Raw genomic sequence first — 26,383 nt, 5'->3', positions numbered from 1 at the left:
CACAGGCATCCACAGAGCTTCTGATCATAAGAAGGTATATAACCAGAAGTCACATCGCAACATGGACAGGTTCAGAACAGTCAAACATCAGGGTGGCGCAGACAAATGACTGCAACACTTTCTGACCGCTTTTCACTCAGCTAACACAGGGGCAGATACAGGAACACATTCTTTCTTCCACAAGTAATATCTGACCACACTCCACTTATGACTACACTGCACTACACAAACACCCGAGGGAGAACTGAGTGGAGGCTGGACCCATGGGTTCTGCGAGACTGGGACACTAGAGTTCAGGTGGGGGCAAGTTACAAAACACTATTTCAAAAAGTACTTCGGGTTGATGGACTCAGGGATGACTCTCTGGGACACATAAAAGGTGCTCATAAGGAGGAACTCATAGCCACCATGTCAGACAAACAATGGGAAAAAGAAAGGGTGATGCAAGATTTAAAACCACATCTGGGCTGGAAGGAAGCCGAGTATATGCAGGAATCAAGAAGTGTACTGTCCCACCAAATTGAACTCCTAAGGGAGGAATATAGTCAGGTGGAAAAGGAGAAGGCTAAGGTGATCTTGCAAGTGAAACAACACAAGTTCTATGAGCTCTATGAAGTGGGCAACAAGGCAGGCAAACTACTGGTTTGAATGGCAGACAGAGAGGAGGATCATAGGTGGGCTAAGCACCCCTTAACAGATGCTGGTATCCTGGTGGTGTCAGGGATGGGGATTACACAGGCCTTCACCACACACTTGGAGGTCCTTTATCAGTCTAAATTGCAATACTCCCCAAAAGAGGTGGAGGCATTTGTGCGGGACCTCCCTCCCCCAGAAGATTGCAAATTCCCTCACACAGATGTTCCATGAAGCAAGGAGAGAGGGAGCTCTAAATAGAACCCTCAGGGTAGTCAATATTACCCTTATCCATAAAAAGGGTAAACCACAGGAGGATTGTTCCTCATTACGACCTATATCATTATGGAACACTAAAGCAATAATATTGGCTAATCGTGCATATTAAATAATTGACAAACTTATAAACGCAGACCAATCTGGGTTCATGCCACACAGGTTGACCAGTCAGAACCTTAGACGCCTGCATGGGGTTATGGAAAAGGTAGAAACGATTCAAGATTCAAGAACCGATGATGGCTGTCTGGAGTGGCCATTTCTCTTGGCCAGCCTGGGCAAAATGGGGATTGGCCCAGAATTACGGGCGTGGGTACAACTGTTATATACTGCCCCCATTGCGAGAGTGCGGATAAATGGAACGATTTCCAGATAATTCAGTCTGGGATGTGGAACTAGACAGGGCTGCCCCTTCTCTCGTTTGCTGTATGCCCTAGACGTAGAGCACTTAGCCAATTAGGTGCAATGCAACACCCAACTATGAGATAACAATTTGGGAGCGAGACTGGGAAGACATTATCTCCCTATATGCCGATGACATACTACTCTCCACAGTGGACCCGGAGCAATCTATCTCCACACTGATGGAAATGTTTAATATATTTGACAAAAATATGCAGGTTTGAATAAATGGGCACAAGTCAGTGCCATTCCCACTTTCTCCCTGGCAGCCTCCTGCAACCTGGGAGTGTCAGCTACAATGGCCTGCAAGGGGTTTACATACTTAGGGATTTACATCAGGAATGGAAACCGCAACAGTGTTTAAATGCAAGAATTTAGAAAGGATCCTATAGAGTACAAAGTGGTTGCTGCTCGCTGGAGAAACCTGCCACTATCACTGTTAGGCCAGACAGCACTTTATAAAAAAATTATCGCCCTGCCAAAGTTCCTTTATGTGCTTAAAAATACGTCCTTTGAGGTTCCGCATCCATTTTTCCGGAAGTAAATAGTGTAACAAGATTATTGCTGTGTAATGGGGGCACCCATCGGATAGCGCTGCACACACTGACAAGGTCTCCAGATGATGGGGGGATAGCCCTACCTGGCCTGAAACTCTATTATTGAGCCTCAAACCTCCTAATTGTCAATGATTGGGCATTTGCTGACTTACAGAAATCTTAACTCAATGCGTACAGGAAGGCCATGACTTCTAGTGGATATCCTGGGGCAAATTATGGTGGAGGTGGTTTGGGTTGAAGGCCGACCCTGACGGCTACAGTTATTAAAATCTGGAGGGAGGCTACTCAGTCGCTGACTGACAGGGAAAACGCATGCTAGAAACGCTACTATGGGACTCAGCCTTGATGCCGGATCTGACCAGACTGCAGGGATTTCGTAAATGTGATCTCCTCTGTATATCTAAACTGGGAGACAAGAGCCCAAAAGGACTAATGTTGTTTGAAGAACACCAACTACAATATGAGCTCACCGATACACAGCATGTCCCACTACATACAGTTTAATCATACAGTGACTAAATATGAGTCTCTTCTCGTATCTCTGGAGGATGATCCCCTCTGGAGTTTAGAATCCTAGCAGCACTACTCTCAAAACCTGATATCTCCCAGATATACAGAACACTGATCACCAATAGCCATGGTCCACTTGAGGCTCTGAGACACAAATGGGAGATAGAGTTAGGAACGTTACATGATGGGGAATGAAAGGAGGCCAGCAGGTATCCTAGAGAAGTTACGATCAGATCAGGCCTTCGACTAACCCAACTGAAGACCCTACACAGGGCTTACTACAACAGAACATGACTGTTCAGAAAAGAGAGGGTGGACACAGATAAGTGTCTTCAGGGCTGCCATATGCCGGGCTCCCTGGTCCACATCATATGGGAGTGCCCCGTGATTCAGCTGTTCTGGTCTGGAATAGGATTGGTGCATGTGTGCCTAAGAGACTAGCTTCTAAGCCCGAGGATGCCCCCAAATATTTTCCAAGGTGTGGAATCAGTGGAGGGAACTCAGAGATAATGCATGGTAGAGCATGATGGCTCACCAGCGGGGAGGATACCCCAGTCTAGCGTTGCAGACAATGGCCTGTGAGGCATCTCCTGGGTTTATTGAATCTCTGCATTCTGCTACCACAGCCATCAACGGAACTCGCTGCTGGCTTGTATCAACCCTTGAGCACAAAGCTATTTTGTACTCAATCACATGTGCTGTAATATGCTGTATCTGGAGATTGCCACACGTTGGGTTTTATTTATCTTTACAGGTTTAATCAATAAAAAGATTTCTCCCCCCAAAAAAGTTCCCTAGAAAATGCTAGAGTGCCAGCCTTCAGTAGAGTAAAATGCGCTCTAGGTACTATATGTAATATTCACTTACTCTTAACATAAAATGTTTGTATACATCTAACAATACATTTGGCAATACTACCCTTAGAAATGGGGTTTGCTAATTTAAGTGCTATTTTACAAAAGCAACAAAAAGTTGTTTTGCGGATGGGTTTAGTTCTATTAATGTGGTACAATAGTTCTCTTTTGACATCAAGCATGTGTAGTGCCGCTAGATATCTACGCAACGCTATTGCCACCGTCCTCCAGAGACATATGGACCCCCCTCCTGGCCCTTCTCTTAGCTGCCCATCTGGAGTTCGGAGCGCCGCTCCCACCCCGGAGGGATCACAGACTGGCCAGCTTCATAGCTCACTACATTATTGTTGAGCGGATGTCAGATATACACAATTTCATAGCATGCCACCACCGTGCCACATAACGACATGGATGATTGCACTGGACTGATTAACTTACTGAATCCCATCTCTGAGCTCCATACAGCTATTGCCTAATGTATAGCTTATCGTATTGTCTTCACAGTATCTCTGTTACTTTGTACTGTAAGCCTCTTTTTGTTTACTGCAATGAAAAGGTCAACAAAAAAGGCATGTATAGTGCCCTTTCTGACATGTTCTCACAGTGTGAGAAGAAGAACTCAATTTTCTGGTTTAAAAAAAAAAAAGGGGGAAACCACTTTTGGTAGAAACTTTGGCAGCCCACCAATTCTCCTGAGAGTTACAAGCAACTAGGAAGGCTACCTTCCACGACAACAGTTGCATGCTACCAGAGTGTAGTGGCTCAAAAGGAGAACCCATCAGTCTTGTTAGAATTATATTCAGTTTTCAGCCTGGTGCTAGAAGGGTTTGTGGAGGAATGCCCCTTTTAAGGCCATCCATAGAGGCCTTGACCACAGACAATTTAAAGAGAAAAGCATTCACTGTTCTGCATTTAAGATGCCACTGCAGCAAAATGTAAGCAAATGAAAGTTTCTGTCAATCCCTCTTTCTGCAAATTCAATATATAGCAGATTATGTCTTGAACAAATGCTTTAAGGGGAGTGAACTACTAAAGAATCAGGTGGGACATGGGCCCTGATGTAAAACAAGTCAACTAGGACAGGCTTGTATTTCTTCACAACCTTTGGGATAATGACACTCAGGTTGACCAGGTCATTAAAGTTCTACGTACTGCACTTGATCATGCTTTTCAAAAAACATATTGGACACATATTTACTAGTTAGCAGTTATACATTGTAAGTTAGGACTCCTAACTTTAGGACTCCTAAATGCCTTCTGTGAATACCGAAAGTCTTAAAGTTAGGATTTGTCTCAGTTTAGGAGTAGTAAAGTTAGGAGTCCTAACTTTACTACTCCTAAACTGAGAAAAATCCTAACTTTAAGACTTTCGGTATTCAAAGAAGGCATTTAGGAGTCCTAAAGTTAGGAGTCCTAACTTTACTACTCCTAAACTGAGAAAAAGCCTAACTTTAAGACTTTCGGTATTCACAGAAGGCATATAGGAGTCCTAAAGTTAGGACTCTGTGAATACCGAAATGAGTAAGTGCCTTCTGTGAATACCAAAAGGGTAGTAAGTTTAGCATTTTGTCATAAGTTAGTTCTGTGAATCGGGCCCAAAGTGCTTTGGAACCCCTGGTGTAATGCAAGATATTCTGAGCCAGGCATGGCATCGCAGCAGGATGCTAGTGTGTTAATCTCTTTGGAGGCAGTATCAGCGGAGACCAAGGCACATCAAATGTTAGTGTTAGAGATGACTTTCCTCTCTATGAAGAGTTCTTGTGCCCTCTTGCGATAAGCCTCAATAAGATGCTTCACCAGCTCTTCAATTTCCTCTCAGTGATAACAAGTGGAAAGTAGTCCAACCTAATTGCCAATCCTCCACTAAGTTGCGGCACCTTGTCTGGAGGAGGAGAATCTCCAGTTATCTGAGCTCAGGCTCTCTTTCTTTCTAGCTGTGTGTACAACTAAAGAATCAGGGGCGATATGGTCCTTGGTGTAAACCAGGTTGTCTGGAGCTGGCTTATAGGACTTCTCGATCATTGCAATGACAACCGTCACCCAGACCGGGTCCTCGAAGTTGTCCACAGTGCACTTAGTCATATTTTTTAGTATGGGCAAGTACTGGACAGTCATCAAGAAAAGAGGTATATGGAAAGGAAATTAAACAGATGCACTGACCCTCACCTACCAGAGTGGCATGCACCATCAGCGGGTCATGATCCTGGCTGGGTAGGCGTTGCAATATCCAGCGGACCCCTCTTTGGGGACCTTTGCTTGAAATCGCCTAATCTCTATATCCAGTGTTAGGCAGACAATAGGATAGTAACCTTCTCTGAACTCTGGAGGGGATGTGATCATTGGAAATGTGCTAGAGGCTGAAATTAGCTATGGACTGCCTAATGCCAAATGTATTATCAGAGGTAACCCATGCCAAAGTTGAAATATCATGTGAACTATTAGGGGGAATAATGAACCCTAGGATCTATGTGTGCTCGGCATGTTTCATACCTATTTGTGCCCTAAATGAGTCAGCTGCAATTCTTCAGGACCTGTAGTTAGTGCCCTGATCTATTCAGGGTTAGATATATTAGAATGTGTTGCTTTTGATGCAAATGAACACATCTAGAGGGAAATTCTCATACTGGACCCTTTATGTCCCTATTACCCGTTTTGCAAATTAATAAGCCCAATAGAGTGCCATTGAGCCGCTTCCCATGCAACAGCAGTTCTATCCTTGATAAGTATCACAATTTGCCTATCCACTTCCATGGTCTCCGGCGTACTGGAGAAACATCTTGTCCAGACCTTCTTAACCACATGGTGCTTAATCTTAAGGTTTTGCACTATTCTCAGAATAACTGGGTAGTATGCAGTGGTGTCATCTGGGGTGGAGGGGAAGGGCTTCACAAGATAGGGCCCTATGTCAGTATACTCTTGTGGTCTACGTGATAGCCCTCACAAGGATCTACACCCTCCGCAGGTGTCATTGGGTTGTGAGGATCATAGGGGCTACTCTGGTAGAAGTCAGTGCAGTTTGATGGAATAGACAGCTTTGGTGACTGAGGAGGTGACGGTGTACAAGCCTGAGAAGGTGGTGTGTGAAGTTGTGGCCTAGGAGGAGGGAGCTGCGGTGGGGGACTGGTGGCCTTTTTATAACTGGACAGAACTCTACTTCCTCCGGTATCTGCTCCTCGAAAATGAGCTTTTTCTTCTTCCCTGTCTGATGTGCCTGAAGGACCTCCATCTTTTAGCTGAAAATCCCCAAAGTCTTCAGTTTTGAACAGGTCCAGTTTATTGGATGGGTCTTGATGCTGCATTTTATGGTGGACCCAGTGGAGTTTACAGCAAGATCAGATAGTCCTTTTGCACTTCAACGGCTTGATTAGGTTGACGCCTTGTGCTCTAGAGACAGGCAGGGGTTACAGACCAGATGCTGATCAGAACATAGAAATATGTTGTGGAATTCAGGTTAAAATTGGAAAGCTGTTTTCTTCATAAGGCCTTCCCTCAACAGTCATTCTTATTCCTCTTGAAGAATCTGCATCAAGTTGGTTCAAGACCAAATCTCATATGGTCACTGAGATCTCGATGACAAACACAGAAGATCCCTGGGACGTTTATCTCAGCCCTGAAACATCTGACCCCGATGGTGTAAAAAAACAATCTGAGGTGGAGTATTCATCTTAGTGCATTACGGGATAAGAGAGAAAGCCTCAAGGCACCTTGTGACCAATGCTTCTTGGTAGAAAAACAACTTGCAAACATCCAGATGGCAGAAGAATGCAGAGTATGTGTGTCTAAAGCCACACATTCTATGAAGCCAAAGGAATTTAACAAGAACCAGAATACATGGAATAAAGAAATGCACTGAGAGAAAATCGCATTGAATAGGCCAGTTAATGAAGTTGTTTCCCCTCTGTCACGCCCTTATTAGATGGATTCTGTGAGACAGAAAGCAGTGCTTTCCCTTGTCATTTAAGCAGTACTGTAGTAATAAATGTGTGAAACTGAAAACAAATGTGGCCCAATAACACATTATCTAGAGTAACTGTACTAATAAATGCACATTCACACATTAAGCTGTACTGTAGTAATACATGTGTGAATGTGCATTTGATATTGGTTTATTGGGTCACATATATTTTCAGTTTCACACATTTATTACTATAGTGCAAAGATCAAATGCGACATAGATAGGTAACAGAAAATTGACAACATGCCAGTGGCTTTGAAAGACCATTAGAACTGGGGAATAACTAGCCACATGTCAGGAAAGTCTTGAAGAAAGCATTTGAGACTTACCCTACCCCTGCCCCTGCCCTAGCAGTCTTCCAGAGGCACTAGCCCATTGGGAAGTTTTTAGATTTTTCTGTAGGTCAATTAGCAAATGTTGGCCTTTTAGAGTTATATTGAAAACTATGTTTGAATACAAAGTACCTAAAACCAACAGAGAGACATAAAGTTACGGCATGTGCACTTACGAACCAAATGAAGAGATGATAACCCTAGGTACCATCAAAACCCAAGGCAAAAAAACTGAATCGCAAACTCTGTCGCCCATTGGAAACCCTGAGTGGGATCAGGCAGGAGCACTTACCCCAGACTGCCATGAACATGGCAAAGAAGACCGTTCCTTCGTTATCAAATAAGTGCGTCACCTTGAGGAGAAAGAAAATGAACACAGGAGTTACCAGGAGCAAAGGAGCCGTGAACGAAAGAGGCAAAGGAGAGGCCCAAGTATGAAGGAAGTCGAAGAAGCAACAGTCAATGGAAGGCAGGAATGCACATCATGAAAAACATGTAAGAACTTATTAGGCGGAAAGGCATAGCGAGAACTAATATGCTAAATTATGTAGGTTGGTAGAGCAGTCCTCATTCACTGAAACCCACCATGAATTTACAAACTGAGTCCTCTCTAGGCTTTTGCTGGGAATTCTTAATGAGAATTTTATGCTCAAGACAAAGAAAAATGGGACTGACGGCCCCGATTCAGGGTTCCTGCTTATCAAGACTGTACCTCTGCTGAACATAAAACTGTTCTTTGTGCAGTGTGGGAGTTGGCCGATTTGCAACTGACAGAGACCTTGTTCACCAAAATCTCCCAAACAGTAACTTCGGATTCAATTAATTACTAGCATTGTTTTTTTTTGGTTTTTTTTTAAACTGTAGGTGTCTCCTGGATAAGTGTAAGAACACAGGTGATTCATAAAAAATATGTTACAAGATTTTTCCACCAAGTTACATGGTTGGTATTAGTGCATTTGGGCATAAGTAAGATATGCTGTAACTGGGATCTTTAAACTGAAATGTCTCCTTTGAGCTTGAGTGTTTTGGGAAATTTCGAGAGAGTTACCTGCGGAATGAGTAGTGCAGGGAGAAGTTGATGTGAATGTATTTTCTTGAAAGGAGTTTTGGGGCTTCTCATCTGTACATGTTTGGGTTGGCTAGAGGGTGTGAAGGTGGTTACTGCACCACAGGCATCGAGTGTTTTGATTTTAAGGTTGGGATGATGGTTATCAAGGCTTAATTCTAGATACCAGTACTAACATTTTGCGTCATGGCTGCACAATTTTTGTGGTGCATCCATGAAACAAAATGCTAATAGATATTTACAAAGCCACACAAGGGGCAATTTGCGCTGCCTTGCGTGGCTTTGTAAAATAAATGTAACACAATGCTGCGGCCTGCACTGCATTGCGTTATGTTTCATTCAGGGAGGCGTTCCATGAGTGGAAAATGGACGTCTCCCTGCATCCACCCATTGATTTCATGCAATCTCAGATTTACAAAGGTTTGTAAACCTGAGATTGCGTGAAATTGCTACGCCTCCCGGAGGATGGCGCATAAAATATTTTTGTCCCCTCGTTACTTCCTCTTTAAGAGGAAAATGCCTCGAAAGACTGTTTTTGTGCTGGAAGGTATCCCTTCTTGCACAAAAACAAATCTCCTTGCAACGCAGGCACTCTTGCACTGTGGTGCAAATATGCCTGCTTTAATGCTAGGTTGTCTGAAGTGAGCCAGAGCAAGGAGAGAGCAGAAATATCTTTATAAATAAGCATTACTCCTGTCTCCCTTCCACGCAATGCAGCGCGGCAACTTTGCTTGCTGCCCTGCGTTGCATGAAAGTTTAATGAATGTGCCCCCAGCTTTTCTGCAGACTTTACCTGGAGGTGAAAGTTTGGAAGTTTTGACAGGTGGAGGAAGGGTAGGTTAGCGCATCTAAGATATGAGTTGATGGTGGGCTCCGTTACTGTGGAAGCTGAGGTGAGGATGAAAAGCAAGATGAATCAGTAAAGCAAGAAATTGGTGGGATGTACTGACAACAAATCTCGAACTTGAGAGTCAAAATGTTTGCGTCAAAATATTAGTGGCAGAAATTGGGTGTATGAACCGTTAATGGTGAATTTGGCACAGAGGACCTAAAGCTTTGCATTCATGAAGCTTCAAGAAACTCCGTGCCATCCATGGTTCAATGCATGGCAGGCAGGTTTCGAGGGCCCTGGATTTCTCTTGATTGTGAGGTGCAGGGGGAGGTCGTTGCCGAAAAACACATACGTGGTAGATAAGCAGGGCTTTAAGTGGGCCGGGTCTGTCCGGGTCTGAGCACCGGCAGCTTTTTTTGGGGGCCCTCGAAACGGGTCTCTATCGGGCTCTATTTTCGTGGCTACTAAAGGTAGTCCGTTCTTTATTTTTATTTTTTTTCCGGACCCGTTTTGAGGGCCCAAAAAAAAACTGCCGGTGCTCAGACTCTGCCCACTGTTGCTGCACTGTTAGGGAGTGCTTTAAATGGAAAAAGAGAAGTGCCGGTAGTCACCAAATTGATAGGGGTGAGCCTGGGAGGTGCGTGTCTGGGGGCGTGGCTTCAAGGCAGCCTTGTACACTATCAGCATTTTCTTCTTCAATGTTCAAAGTGCCTTTGGCCAAGTTCTGCCCATAGCTGCAGGGTGTAATTAGCGTTTGTTGTAACTATATATAGCGTGAACTTAGCCCGAGGGCATTAACATGAGAAGCAGAAGTTTTACGCGAAAGCAGACTTTTTTTTTTTTTCAAGGCACTCTGACAGACAACGGATCTGCAAACTTTCCCTATAACTCACAGCGCGACAGTTCCAATGTCGAGACCTCTAGCTTAGAAAAACACAGGTGTCTTCCTGTCCTGTTGCGCTGTCAGGGTGTGAGCAGGGCCGGCCTGTTTTGACACCTCATTGTCCCTTTCTTGGCGCTCCTTTCACCGTCTCACCCCTGCTGATACACACACCAACAGACCCATCACCGTGAGGCAGCTAAACTATCGGTGATTTAGGTGAGCTGGGGAGGTCCCGAGGCGTTTGGGTTCAGGGGGCAGTCACTGCTTAGCTCAACTCAAAAAGGACCCCCTGCTGCCGCATCTCAGTCTCTATTAGCAAGGGCGCCAAATTTCTCTCCGCCTAAGGCGCTATCTTATCAAATTCCGGCTCGGAGTGTAGGGCTGCAGCCGCAACCTAGCACCAGAATCCACTCGACATTAACTGTCAAGCACCCATAACCTAGAGACTGACCACAGCATGCCACTAGGAGTACCGGTACTCTCTTAACACAAGGAGAAGTCCCGGTACTCAATGGGAGAACACGGAGAAGTGCCGGTACTCATGATTTTCTTAAGCACACAGTGCTAGTTATTTTGATTTAGAACACGCCCCTACTCGGATAGGCCACGCCCCTTCAAGACATTAACCACGCCCCTTTTAGAGCACCCCAGTTTTTTTTCCCCACTTAAAGCACTGTAGATAAGGATTAGAGCTGAGACCTTTAACCGCTTCCAAAAAATAATGGAGCATGCTTTGTTGGTCTAAAGTGTTGAAGGCTATGCTGAGATCGAGCTGGACTAGCAGGAATAACTTTGCTGAGTGTTTCAAAGAGGTTATCCCACATGTTTAGTCGATGGCTGTTTATGTGTCACGCCACGTTCAGAATCTTAAATATAGATAGCCTGAGACAGGTTTCGTTATTGACTATACAGTTGAGCAGATACAATTTTCTGTATTTTGTTAAGGTGTTCCTTGGTGCGGAACTCTCACAGATACCCCTGGAGATGGCCTTACTCCTATTCAGGGTATTCATATCAAAGAAAAAGTAGGCCTTTGAGAGTCTGATTTGTGAAAGTCTTTGCTACTCTTCTGAAAGTCTTGATGCGTTTCAGGGATGTTGTTGATGAGGAAGAAGATTGATAGTTCATCACATAATTATGGGGCATAGGACTCTTATTGGCAACTGCGTCATTTGGAGTTTGGTAGAGAGGAAGCCCCACCCTATATCTGTGAGGCTCCTCCTCACAACACTCCCAGTTCCCCTGCCTCATTTAGAGCCTGGGGCAACACCAGGTATCCAACGGCAGAGTTCAACTGGCTCCAGCTGAGGAACCCTTTAACTAATGACGCATCTTCCACGGGGTGGGTATGTGTAAATGGGGGGCTTCTGACATATGTTGATCCTGCCCTGGACAGGACTTCCATGTGAGGCATGTGTGTGCACTATGGAACATGAAGAGCCAATGCAAGATGGAAAGACCTGAGAAAGAAGGAGAAGGAAGCAGTGCCATGCTGTATCCACTGAAAGTAGAAATAGAAAAGAGTAGGAGAGATGAATATAAATAGGATCAATCATGCATATTACAATACGTAAAGAAATTCCTGATTTGCTACACCACGAACACCCTCCGAGAAAGAAAACTGGTTCACTGTTCAGATATTGATAAGTACATCTGATGAACTAGTCATTTTTCACAAATCAGTGAGTAGATGCAATTGTACTCACTGCTGCGTGAAATGTTAGATGCGGTGCAAAAAGTGCATCAGTGTAAAAACAGTCTAAGATTATATGAGATCATGTTTCAGGCACGGTGTTTATCCTATGCACCATGCACAATCTAGCTAGGGTGAAGCCTTCTGTTTCCAGACTTGGATGGCATATTCACTGTGACTAGAGACTAAAGTTACAACTAGGTGATTAAGGATAACAAAATAGCAAGGGTTTGGGGTTGCTTGTTGTTTTGTGCAAAGAGGAAGTGTGGTAACAGTTAAGGCCAGGTTACACCATTTTCGAAGAAGGTGCCTTGTCACATGATTAGTTCTGCAAGGACCGAGACAAAAGAAAATGGCAGAATTATGCTTCAATAGCTAGTTCAGTGATTACGCATTAGCGTAAGTATTCTACGGCCCTAACTCCACGTTCAACATGGAATTTGATGCAGTACGTTCGCACCCAGAATTAGAAATACTTGGAGATCGATAATACCGAGATGTAGCGTTTCTAGTTATTTAAACTGTTTGTCTTTAGAATAGGGAATAACCTACCTAACACCTGTTTTGACACCAAATTCCAGAATTTCTTCTTGGCCTTTTTCCAGGGAATTCCACCCAGATGTGGCAATAATGCATCTAAAATTATTGCCTTACTCTATGTTGTGATGGAGGAATGTCTCCTGCATGGCTCTGGAGAACGTAGCAAGCTGTAGATTTTTGCACCCCACCTCACCATACATGGCAATCATGAGTGATTGCTGGACCATTTTTGAGACATGGACTGAGATCCAGGGTGGAACTCTGTGGTTTGGAAGGACATACTAAGTGCACCTCCCTAGCCAAGTGTAACTACTTTCAGCTCGCTGGGCTGTAGAGGAATGACAGTTGCTGCAGTGATGTTGTTTACACCAAGGCAAGTCTTTGTTACTTGTGAATGCCAGGGATAGACGGCTACTGATCTTTCCAACCATTTTTAGGTGTCGCCTAGCATTGCAGCGCGCATGCGTTGCTCGCTCTGAGAGGCATGCAGTATACATTATGGCGTGGAAGCTTCGTGGAAGCTCTGCCCACTCTCCACCCATGTTTTTGATTGGCTTAGGTGCTAAATGCTGCCTTCCCATTGGTTTTGGCCTTGTTAGTCCCTCCTCCTGACGGCCATGTCGTCATTTGTATACTTCCATGGCTACTGGCCCCATTACTTTTAAAACTATTTTGTTCCTGTGGCTCTCCCCTCCCGCAAGCCGTGACTTCTCAGCCCACCAACACCACCCCTTCACTCCCGTTCGTGACTTTTTGCCCACCCGCACTCTTGTTTTAAATGCAATAGGACTCGCGTAAATGCGAGTTCTATTGCATTGCAAGTGCTTGTTTTTAAAGTAGTGCGCAGTCCATTTGACATGCGCACGATGGCTGACATCACAGCTGCCGCCCCTTCCCCTTCCTTCCACACCACCTCTCTCTCTGCACTGGTTTAGCGTCCTCGCAACCTCTATTCCAATGGAAAAGACAGGAAACCAATACAAGATGGTCACCATGTTTACCACATCGGGAACACTGCTGTTATTGTCGCTTTCATAGGTGCGAGCTAGAAACCAAACCATGTCTTTTCAATGAGGTCCAAAAATAAACAGCGTATAGAGTATTACCCGATGCAACCACAAATGCAGGAGGGCGGTGGTTACGCCAGGTCTGGTCAGAGGCGTAGCTTCGCTTCGAGTCTCCACCTATCGCAGTGCCGGCAGCAGCCTCCACCCAAGCAATCGGCTTCCCTAGCGGGCATCCGCTGCTGCCTCCAGGGAGCTGAGCAGACATGAGTGCGCCTTCGTTGCAAGCTTTGGTGGGATTTAGCATGGTTATTCCAGCAGCATTGGTGAGCTCCCAGCCCGGAACTTAAATTGTGCAGTCTATTTGGGTGTGCAGTTGGCTCAGCTTTAGTATTTGCAACGGAAAGTTAGGAACTCCTATACATTCAAAGAGTGTTTGTGTCGTCTCTTTGTTTTTCTCTCTCTCTGCAGTGTTCTTAATCTTGTGCTTACTGTATTGAATAACTGAAGAGAATCACAGTTTCAGTCCTATAAATCTGATTCTCCAGGTGTTATCTGCCTAGTGCGTGGGTTGTTGACATTCCGGGAGGGGTGATTTGACAAGTGCACACCTGTCAGTGGAGGGAGTTAGGTAATGGAAAAGTATTCCCTTAACTGAGTAAACGGGAGACCTTCTTCAGCTTGGAAATGGACATCTTTGTTTCCTGCTAATCCAATGCCTTCCCAGTGTGCTGTCTGTTCGTGCACGTCTCCCACTCCCCCTGGTTTTCTTTTGCTCCCCGTTCGTTTGTTTACACGATGATATTGGGTATGCTTTAAATTTAATTAGTACAATTTGTGACCATCGGCATGTTTTTGCTAGAACCCACACCGACACTTGAACCCATTTCCCCAGGCCACATCCCTATAAAACGTTCACACTTTGCAAAGCACGTGGGCAGAAAGGTGTTTCCTTCGCACACAAGTGCATTGAAGGATAGCACAAGCTTTTTTGTTGCCCCGCACCTTTCTGCGCTCCACCCCTCACTTTTGTCCAGGGCTCCCTTGTTGGGCCTGTAAACTGGTGCTGTCTTCGCCTCCTGGACTGCCGGTGCCTCCATAACCAGCTACCAAGAATTATAGCCACCAGCATTGGAACAAGGCAGTGCAGGTGAGGCGCTATAGCCGAGGCAGGGAGAACTCTAGCCGCTGCCCAAGTGCGTCACTGACTGTCTCGTTATAATCCGACATTGTAACAGGTCTCACAATACTAAAAGTTTGAGCTATTACAAAACGTAATGCAATGCAAATAGCTCGCACTTTCAGTAATGTGATGCCTGTTGCATTGTACTTGCTATGTCACTGCAGAATCATCACGAGTGCATCAACTCCACAAAAAGAAGGTTTCACTTTCAATTTTATTCCCTGGGTGCCCCATTCTAGCTGCTTGTGTCTGTCACACTGTCTCGCGCAGAAACACAATGTTGCAATATCCATACTCACATGACTACTCTGTACCAGTATGGTAGTCCTGCAGAAAATATGCGGGAGTGAGATGGGTACCGCCATTGAGCGCTTGTCCCCTGTATCCCTGACTGCATGGTGACATGACAACAGAAGACTGGCTGGGTTAAAAGTCTTACGGAGATAATAATACCCTATAATCACTTAAAGCATATGCCGCAAGTCTCATCACATGTCTTTCAGTAACAAACACAAGAAACCCCGCAGCCGCAGCACAGTACCACATATCGGAGCATAACGTCATCCGTAAGAAAGCCGAGATTCACGATGGAGAATAACGGTGTACAACATTTCAACTTTGACTCGGCAAGGGGCACATTGAAGCAAGGGAGTACACAGTTCTACTGTGGGCTTGATGACAACAACAGAGTCGATGGGTTTTAGGCCCAAGGTACCATAAGTGGGCAGGTGTTGGGAGGTTAGGGGGAGAAAGATCTACGTGGCGGACTAGGACTTGCCAACCATGCAAGTACGCTCGTATGCAGAAGCCTAATGTGCAGTAGGTAGCCCAGGTATGGGGCAGTAGGGAACCCTGTAACAAGGAATGAGGGACATGGCTAAATGCTTGTAAGGTCCAAAAGGCGAGACTGATTGCATTTCAAATGCTTGTTTAAATTAGGCTCCCAGTTACCTGTAACTGGATCCTTCGCCCAGCCATGAGTGACATAGATGTCATGTGTATGCTTATCTACATGCATAGAAAAGGTGTGAGGAACTTGCGTGAAGCGTGGCCAAAACCACACTAGAAACCATTTTGTATTTGTTACATTTAAGCAATACCTATGATGAAGGGTTCAGAAAGCCCAGACTGCAGATAAGAAGTGCCGGGCTCCTCCAGGAGATTCCAGGAATCATTTCTAGCTGGTCAAACCTTTAAGTGTGGAGTAGAGGAGAAAGAGGGTCCCTTTGAAGCTCAGGTTAGTGTCCCTGGTCCTTTCTTGGCTTGTTGTTCACTGAAATGGCTGCCCCATTCACCCACAGTTTAACAGGTGGTTAGGTGGGAGAGCCTCCATTTATTTTGTACCCTTTTTTAGGGTCTGTCTTCCCAGGAGGTTCTGAGCTGAATCCCACCTTCCAGCTAGCACCTTGTATCAAATACATTGACAACAACAGTCTGAGTAGAATAAGCAAAAGGGCCAGAACTGCACAGAAACAGTCCCAGAGATGTCCATTGAAACACACAACAACTTTCCACAAATTAAAGATGAGAAGAAACTTCCAGCCAGTGCACCAAAATTTCTATAACATAATTTAGTAGCCACAGAGAAACTCTTTGTGATCCAGGGTTGGGGTATTCACCACCAACTCCCCTTGCCAAGTTCAGGACCAGAAGCTTAAGAACTTCAACCAAGACTTCATGGGGGGAAATGCCTGGACCCTGCTTCAAGAGAGAAAACTAGCTGTCAGTTCAGGTGGGGCATTGGTGGTGTCTTTGCATGAGGGAGACACTGCTTAGTAGCAGAGAGGCCGTGAAGAAGCAGAGTTGGGAAAAGCCAATGATGTATACTGCAGCACTAGAGAACAAGCTGCATCACCCAATGGTGGGTGAGTTCCAGGAGTAACCTAAAGGTGTCTGCAGTGTAAGCAGAATCTTGTATGCCGTGGATTCAGGATATGGAGAAACTCAAGTCTATCCAAAATGTAGTTGCGAAAACAAAGTGCCAAGGAGCCACAAGGCGCTAGAAGAAATTAATTGCAGTCTGCGAATTCCAGAGAGGATAAACAATAGTGCCAAAGAAGAACTGCATTGATAGAGAGGGTCTATGTACTCACTGTTACAACTAGGGGTGGGCACCTTTATTGACTGGGTGGGGGAATTTGTATTTTAGCCCAAGAAAGAACTCAAGCTGCATGATCAGCCAAGCCATGAGCACCACCACTTTACCACAATCACATTTTTTTGCGGGTGCTCCCTCTGCTTACCTATAACACCATGCTGGAACCGTAGATGCTGCTCATGCATCAGTCAGCTGGGATCAGGCAAGATCACGGCTCACTGGGTTTCATGGGCCATCTAGTGCACTGCAGTTGGATCAGCCCTTCCTCACAGAACACCAGAGAACACAAGTACTGTCTTCACCACCGATAATCAAATGAACTACAAAAAGAACTGCGCAACCAGGGAGAACCCAGAAGGTGGGACCAATGTTAAAACTAATTAAGAGGGGACAATCCAAAGCACTGGCCTACAACATGGTCAGCCTCCCGAAAAACGTACTCTTCCATGGCCTGGCAAAGGGAGAATCACAAAGACTAATTGTGGATTGATTAACAAGCAGCATCATAGGAGGGTGTCCCACAGTAAGAGCCTTAGCTGTCTCCCGATAACCACAGAACGTTACTAGTAACTCCCTGTATAAATTTGCTACTTTCTGAGATATTATGCACAGCCTTATGTTGTATGTGATTTGAGTGAAGTAGTACTTCTTTTTCAAAGACTTGAGCAATGACTGGACACTGAGTTACTGACTTTTATTTCTTGATGCATAGAGTTTTGAGTCTATATTCCCAAACCTGCTCCCTAAGTAAACTTTAGAACGTTCGACCCTGAGGGTCAAGTGCTAAATGGGTGCACTTGGTACTCAGTTTTGGGCTCAATAGTAAGGTTGCACCCCAAGACACTGGTGACAACCTCAGTAACCCCTGCCTGTCTCGGGATTCTGGAAAAAGTTCCTGCACTCGCATCAATCTACCCCATCCCAGTCACCCCAGTACCCAGCCATTCCTTCTTGTATATACTACGGAATCATGTAAGCTTATGCTTGAATTAAAGTATTATAAGCCAGCATGTATATTTGCAGCATGCAGCCAGCCAATAGCAGTTGGCTGACTTCATATCCTCGCTCAAAATCGTTAATACCTTAGCATAGGTGCATGTGTCTGAGAGCGCCCAGTATGGGCAATGTGGTTCACATCGTGGGCACATGATGGTCGAGTTGGCTTTGCAGATCTCTTTACTGGTGGAAAAAACAGAGAAAATGTGTCAAGTGCATGCTTTCTCGCTTTCTCTTGAAGCACACAGCCTCCTTCTCGTCTGTCCATTTCTTTTTAGTTAACCACAGTATCGATTCATTCAAATTACTAATGAATCCCATGTTCCAAATTAATACACTCTTTTTCCATTCTTTCACCTACACATCTAAGGGCCTGGTTTAGATCTTGGCGGATGGGTTATTCCGTCACAGCGGTGACGGATATCCTGTCTGCCGAAATATGAATACCATTATATATATCAAGCTCCAAAATACCCATAGGGCAGGAACGCACTCAGATCATTGGCAGGAAAAAATCCATTTCTTGGTAAAAATGCTCCCCCTGGCCAGATTGCTTCCGCAGCTTGATGGTTGGTTTCACCGCGTTCTGCAGTTCAAGTCGATACCGCCGACGCGTTTCGAAGCTTCTATGCGTCTTTTTCAAAGGCTCGACTCCCATGTGCTGTTTGAGACACACCTTCCTTTATAGCAATGTCACGCCCTCTCATGGGCAAGGAATTCTGGTACACGTAGTGTGCCTCGTGATTCAAACCCTGTATGGGTGCACTTTATTCACCGCTGTTTCTAGCAAAAATGAAAGCCCTCAGATGGGCCTCCGTCCACGGGTGCATTTACAATCCAGTTAGTCAATGTCCCACATAAAAGGCAAGGAAATCCGAAGCCTCGTGGCACCCAGTCATTTCGGGTTGGTGCGTGTCCTCGCGGCAAGGGCGGCCGCGTTAAACATCAAGCTCCAAAATACCCATAGGGCAGGAACGCACTCAGATCATTGGCAGGAAAAAATCCATTTATTGGTAAAAATGCTCCCCCTGGATAGAACACTACATGCCCCATAATACAGTGGGAGATGGCTGACCTATCAGCAAGCGGCACAAGTGATTTAAATGGCTGCACACGCCGCTGGAGAACTGAAGTGATTGGCCTTTGAGAAAGCTATATAAGCGAAACGCGTCAGGCCGCACCACAATAGCTGCACGATCCATGAGGTATCGCTGGTCCTTGAGTGCTCCCCAACCTGGTGGGCAACCTTGGAGCATTCATTTACACGCGGCAGTCCAGCCGCGGGGGTAGCACCACCGCATCAACCAAAGCGGGCCGCCGAGTCGGGAATCTGCCCGGTTCACAGTGGAAGAACTGGCACCAGAAATAAGGACTTTCCAGCCCTTGTGACCCATACAGGGGAAGCATCAGAGATCTTCAGTCTCCTGGCACCTATACAAGGTTAGATGAGCGCAGCATGAACACTACATGTCCCATAATACAGTGGGAAATGGCTGACCTATCAGCAAGCGGCACGAGTGATTTAAATGGCTGTGCACGCCGCTGGAGAACTGAAGTGATCGGCCTTTGAGAAAGCTATATAAGCGAAACGCATCAGGCCGCACCACAATAGCTGCACGGTCCATGAGGTATCGCTGGTCCTTGAGTGCTCCCCAACCTGGTGGGCAACCTTGGAGCATTCATTTACACGCGGCAGTCCAGCCGCGGGGGTAGCACCACCGCATCAACCAAAGCGGGCCGCCGAGTCGGGAATCTGCCCGGTTCACAGTGGAAGAACTGGCACCAGAAATAAGGACTTTCCAGCCCTTGTGACCCATACAGGGGAAGCATCAAAGATCTTCAGTCTCCTGGCACCTATACAAGGTTTGATGAGCGCAGCATGAACACTACATGCCCCATAATACAGTGGGAGATGGCTGACCTATCAGCAAGCGGCACAAGTGATTTAAATGGCTGCGCACGCCGCTGGAGAACTGAAGTGATCGGCCTTTGAGAAAGCTATATAAGCGAAACGCGGCAGGCCGCACCACAATAGCTGCACGGTCCATGAGGTATCGCTGGTCCTTGAGTGCTCCCCAACCTGGTGGGCAACCTTGGAGCATTCATTTACAAGCGGCAGTCCAGCCGCGGCGGTAGCACCACCGCATCAACCAAAGCGGGCCGCCGAGTCGGGAATCTGCCCGGTTCACAGTGGAAGAACTGGCACCAGAAATAAGGACTTTCCAGTCCTTGTGACCCATACAGGGGAAGCATCAGAGATCTTCAGTCTCCTGGCACCTATACAAGGTTTGATGAGCGCAGCATGAACACTACATGCCCCATAATACAGTGGGAGATGGCTGACCTATCAGCAAGCGGCACGAGTGATTTAAATGGCTGCGCACGCCGCTGGAGAACTGAAGTGATCGGCCTTTGAGAAAGCTATATAAGCGAAACGCGTCAGGCCGCACCACAATAGCTGCACGGTCCATGAGGTATCGCTGGTCCTTGAGTGCTCCCCAACCTGGTGGGCAACCTTGGAGAATTCACTTACACGCGGCAGTCCAGCCACGGGGGTAGCACCACCGCATCAACCAAAGCGGGCCGCCGAGTCGGGAATCTGCCCGGTTCACAGTGGAAGAACTGGCACCAGAAATAAGGACTTTCCAGCCCTTGTGACCCATACAGGGGAAGCATCAGAGATCTTCAGTCTCCTGGCACCTATACAAGGTTTGATGAGCGCAGCATGAACACTACATGCCCCATAATACAGTGGTAGATGGCTGACCTATCAGCAAGCGGCACGAGTGATTTAAATGGCTGCGCACGCCGCTGGAGAACTGAAGTGATCGGCCTTTGAGAAAGCTATATAAGCGAAACGCGTCAGGCCGCACCACAATAGCTGCACGGTCCATGAGGTATCGCTGGTCCTTGAGTGCTCCCCAACCTGGTGGGCAACCTTGGAGCATTCATTTACACGCGGCAGTCCAGTCGCGGGGGTAGCACCACCGCATCAACCAAAGCGGGCCGCCGAGTCGGGAATCTGCCCGGTTCACAGTGGAAGAACTGGCACCAGAAATAAGGACTTTCCAGCCCTTGTGACCCATACAGGGGAAGCATCAGAGATCTTCAGTCTCCTGGCACCTATACAAGGTTTGATGAGCGCAGCATGAACACTACATGCCCCATAATACAGTGGGAGATGGCTGACCTATCAGCAAGCGGCACGAGTGATTTAAATGGCTGCGCACGCCGCTGGAGAACTGAAGTGATCGGCCTTTGAGAAAGCTATATAAGCGAAACGCGTCAGGCCGCACCACAATAGCTGCACGGTCCATGAGGTATCGCTGGTCCTTGAGTGCTCCCCAACCTGGTGGGCAACCTTGGAGCATTCATTTACACGTGGCAGTCCAGCCGCGGGGGTAGCACCACCGTATCAACCAAAGCGGGCCGCCGAGTCGGGAATCTGCCCGGTTCACAGTGGAAGAACTAGCACCAGAAATAAGGACTTTCCAGCCCTTGTGACCCATACAGGGGAAGCATCAGAGATCTTCAGTCTCCTGGCACCTATACAAGGTTTGATGAGCGCAGCATGAACACTACATGCCCCATAATACAGTGGGAGATGGCTGACCTATCAGCAAGCGGCACGAGTGATTTAAATGGCTGCGCACGCCGCTGGAGAACTGAAGTGATCGGCCTTTGAGAAAGCTATATAAGCGAAACGCGTCAGGTCGCACCACAATAGCTGCACGGTCTATGAGGTATCGCTGGTCCTTGAGTGCTCCCCAACCTGGTGGGCAACCTTGGAGCATTCACCATTATATATATAAATAAATAAATAAATCCTATGTGATTTGTAGTTCAGTGGACAGAATATCCATCAGCGGTGCGAGGGAGTAACCCATTCACCAAGATCTAAATCAAACCCTAAGTCTTTTCAATCTTCTCTTTAATTTTTCTATCCTCTATCCTTCTGGTCCACACATTACTATGTCCTTTAACTTTATACTTCACACACACAATTGTTCTCACATATCCTCCCTGACATATCTAACTGTCCTCTTTTTCCTCTTCTGCCATGTATTTCATTTTATTTATTTTCCGTTTCAACCATTTTCCCACTATCTTTACAGCCAGTCTCTCAAATCATCCTTTAGGTTCATTTTAATATGCAGTGGCGGCTGGCACAGGTAAACGCGGTGAGGCGTGGTAGGGTGGACAAGTCGACAGACGACGGAATAGGCATACTTAAATAAATATTACCTATTCCGTCGTCTGTCGGGTTCCCCCCTGCCGCGCCCCACCGTGCTTACCTGTGCCAGCCGCTGCGGTTAGTATGCGGTCAACCTTAAGTTAAACCCTATGAATTCATACAAAAGCATCTGGTCAATAAGGCAGAGAGGGAATTACACAGAAATTCAAACACTTTAAATATATATTCATAATATAAATCTTCATTTTCACATGTGAATGAGGTTCCTGGACAAGAGGCATGAGATGACACTGGACAGGTCTAGATTTGTATATGGAAATGCTTCTCTACAGAAAAACGCGGGGGATCCGTAGACACCCATGGAGTTCAGGTGATGAGGATACAAATTTTAGTTTAAATGTTAGCTAAACCATTTCCCTCCTAGAATTTCTGCTACTGATTGTTACTCTAAAAGTACATAAGTAAGAAATGCAGTCCCTGCCCGATGCATTAAATGCTCTCTCCTACCACCATAGCTCCTCAGCAGGCCATTCTTGACTCCACCCAGTTGAAGGTCCTACTCATCATTCCAGTGCTGAAGAAGCAAGGCTAGACTCTGTGATCCTGAGTCACTGTTGAGCCTTCGCCAGCCTTCACGTCTCACACAAGACCAAACAGAGAGTGGTGACATGCCTATTACAGTACAACACAGACAGACATGATTTGGCCACACCTATCAGCAATAGTACAGACACGTCCATCTGGAGGTGTTCAATAACATGCTCCGGATGACAGACAACAGTGGCACCTCTCTAGTGGCACCGCACAACCTTCAGTGGCCGTTTACATGGTGGGCCACAGTGCATTCCTCTGTATTGTCATCCAATTTATGTGAATAAGGATAAAGGTCTTTAAATGTGTTTCTTCATTTTAAACCAGTTGCACGTAGATCATGCAGATGAGTGACTCCCAGTTCCAACCCTGCCCATGTCAATCTGGAGCCCACCAGGACTCCATCCAGTCCCCAGTCATTTTATTGAACCACCGAAGGAACTTATGGGTAGCAGGCTGCTGTAACTTCATACACCAGTAAACCAATAACACTCTGTGGTGTAATGAGAGACAATGCTCACTAAATGTAGAATTACTCTCAGTGATCGAGGCTTGAGGCCTAAAGGTCTGCCATCAGCCTCAAGGTAAACACTGCAAGAAGTGAGCACTGGCTTTTTGTTCCAGGAGGGACAAGCTATGATATCCAGTAATGAATACACTTCCTAGCAGACTATAATATCACTCTCTGCCTAGTCCTAGTATGTCTTCACATTTTATCTTCAAGCACTCTTAGACTTCCAGCAATGCATTCTGAGCCTGCAGCTTAAACAGTAACAATCGCTGCGGCTCAGTGCGGTGTTCCAAAGGAACTGAACATACTCAACTTCAACAAGCATCTCAGCTAACACCAGGTAAAACCTAGATTAATAAAGCTCACTGAATCAATGTCATTCTGCGCCCGACTCAATATAGCACTGAATAGTATATTTATTTATTTATTGAGACACTGTATATCAATTTAAATCAAACCTCCAGACACATTCAAACTCAAACAAATTGCAACACGTCTCCTGACTTTACTGGCAGTGATTGGTAGGTAAGGTATGTTCTTCAAGAATTACCCAAAATAACTAAATCAACATAATAGGGTCTAAGGAGCTTCAATATAGACACAGTGTCACTTTTAGTGCTGGTGGAATGAGGGAAATACTGAAGGGTATTGAACTGTAAAGGGTCGGTCAATGAGAAGACTGGATAGAGCGTACCACTCACAGCTCACTATTCTATTACTCAATCATCTCACACCTCACTACCTCTATTACCCAATCATCTCACACCTCACTACCTCTATCACCCAGTCATCTCACACCTCACTATCTCTATTACCTAATCATCTCACACCTCACTATCTCTATTACCCAATCATCTCACAGCTCACTACCTCTATTACCCAGACATCTCACACCTCACTCCCTCTATTACCCAGACATCTCACACCTCACTCCCTCTATTACCCAGACATCTCACACCTTACTATCCCTATGACTCAGTCAACTATCTCCTCACAGTTCCACCCTATTCACTTTTATCATTCGCCTCATCATCCCGGCTCTTTTTACTATTTTCACTACAAAGTACCATAATCCAGTGTACCATACTCCACTTCCGAGGCATTATACAAACATTTAAAAACATGTAGTTGAGAAGCATTTCATTTGAAACATTCAGTGTGAAAACATTAATTTAGGAGAAAAAAAAAGTTTTAAATGTAACATTTGCTAATTACCGCAGCATACCATTACCAGGACGAGGAGCCAAACGGGGTCAAACTGCACCAGAATAGTACATCTGGTCAGAAGTAATTGCAAGACAAGATAATAGCCCAAGATGACGTTATAAAAAGCAGTTTTTAATGTTTCTCAAACCTTGTGAACTAGATGTATTCAAACAAAATATAAATGACCGGGCTAATCAATAATTACGAAATTAATGTTTACATCTAGATTGATTTAAGTGTATATATGTGTGGATTGACATTATTTATTTAACTTTTTAAGCTCACATCCTATCCCAAAGTGAGACAGGGGTGAATTTAATTTCACAAGACACAGAACATTCTTTTCTATATTATATAAGGTGCCAGCAGATCTTCTAATCATTCATGCATCTATCTTATCACTATCCCTTTGATATGTCTCAACTTTTGTGAATGGAAAGTTAACTCGCCGCGCATCATACACCGAATAAATACAATGATTGGTGGAACTCCATTCACCAACATACAGTGATCTTCCCTGCTCATAAAAGGTCTCACGCACCTGATCTCACTCGAGCTGAAGTGGACCAATCCATAGAGGAAGACAATGATCCCTACTATGGCGGCAGGGAACAGCATGATGGTGTACCAGCCAAGCCAGGCAAAGTAGAGGGCCACCTTCTCCCCAAAATACTCTCTGCAACACAAAGTCACGTAATGCAGTTAACCTTCAAGCAATGCAAATGTAATATCTTGGCACTCCTAACAACCACTGAGGAGGTTTTTATTAAGCACAGTAGTTAATTAGTTCAGATAAGGTCTACATAATCAAATCTACTGTTTCAGAGTGAATAGATATATCCTCAGAGGGCTTAGTTGACTTTGAAAACATTTAAGTCATAATGCGAGGGAGTCTTGCCATTGTAATACATACACATTAAAACTTCTTATCACCGTAAGATACGACTGGGAGATATATTCGCTCTTAATTCCTTGTCACTACTTTCACAATGTCTGACTCCCATTGGTGTTACCTTATAGGCATTATTCTAAGACAAGGTTGTGCCGATTGTGGACTACCTTATCAGTGTTCTAGAGGTTTGGTTTTGTTCCCATGGAGGGGTCCTTAAAGAGCACAGCAATCGTTCGGTCCCCATTGGCACCCACTTGTCGCAGAGATTCAGCTTTGTTCCTAGTGGGCTTCCTTCTCTCTGATGCGGAGCGAGGTTGGTAATGCTGAGGCTTTGGTATCACTGATATAGGAAGGGCTTTGTCCCCATTGCGGTCTCCTTATCACTGAATTAGAGAACTGAGTTTAACAGCATTTGGCCTTACTCACCAATAATATAGAGACTGTCGTTTATTCTTTTGGAGGTTCCTTTTCACGGTTAGACAAGGGGATGTATCCCCATTGGGGCCTCCTCATCACAGTATTAGGAAGATGAGTTGGTCCTGGCATCACTATTGCTATTATTGGGAGGGCACTGTTCACATCTGGGATTCATTATTACTAATATAGAGATTGTGGTTTGTTCCCAGTGGAGATTCCTGAGCCCCAAGAAACGTCAAAAAGCGTGGTGGCACCACTGGCAAAAACACCTTCTTTAGGTCCTGGCTATTTCATTAGCCTTGGCCCTATTTCTCAATTACTCTACCTAGCCAGGTTGGTGCAGTGGCCAACAGCTGCACAGCTTCACACTGTTGTAGATGGAAATAACGATCTCAAGCCTTTTATTGATGGCTTTTGTCTTGTACTAAATAATTATTAGGTAGACTTAAATGTGCTTCATTGCCTACAGATAGAAGGGGATTGTGGTGGTGCCAGGCACTGAATTCTGTTAAATTTGTCGTCTGTGTTCAGTGACGTCAACCATTCCATTCCACTTAGCTGGTGGAGTCCAGCTGGTGTCCAGGGGCTGGTTCTTTGCTAGTGAGTCCCTTCCCTGAAATTGTATATAAACTGTAACAACACCACCATATAAATTCACCCAGCCAATGAGGGCCAGCTATCTCCCCAACAATATTTAACATCTGTTTGTACTCATTGGCAAAACCTTTATCTTGGTTTGGAGAACACCACTTCATGC

The 26,383-nt window shown here is 45.4% G+C and overlaps 1 protein-coding gene across 5 annotated transcripts in view; it reads right to left on the bottom strand.

The window, feature by feature from the left end:
* ANO9 (anoctamin 9) overlaps positions 1–26,383 on the bottom strand; it is a 519,627-nt gene that overhangs the window by 216,731 nt on the left and 276,513 nt on the right. For all 5 annotated transcript variants that reach the window (XM_085644947.1, XM_085644948.1, XM_085644950.1 and 2 more), the window contains 3 exons: positions 24,859–24,993; positions 17,901–17,997; positions 7,812–7,872 (listed from right to left, as the gene is read on the bottom strand). In XM_085644947.1, coding sequence (XP_085501073.1) covers positions 7,812–7,872; positions 17,901–17,997; positions 24,859–24,993 — 293 coding nt within the window. The remainder of the gene's footprint in view (positions 1–7,811; positions 7,873–17,900; positions 17,998–24,858; positions 24,994–26,383) is intronic.

Source organism: Triturus cristatus, chromosome 3_1, assembly GCF_964204655.1.
Source record: "Triturus cristatus chromosome 3_1, aTriCri1.1, whole genome shotgun sequence".
NCBI lineage: Eukaryota > Metazoa > Chordata > Amphibia > Caudata > Salamandridae > Triturus > Triturus cristatus.
This window is presented reverse-complemented; position numbering and strand designations above follow the sequence as displayed.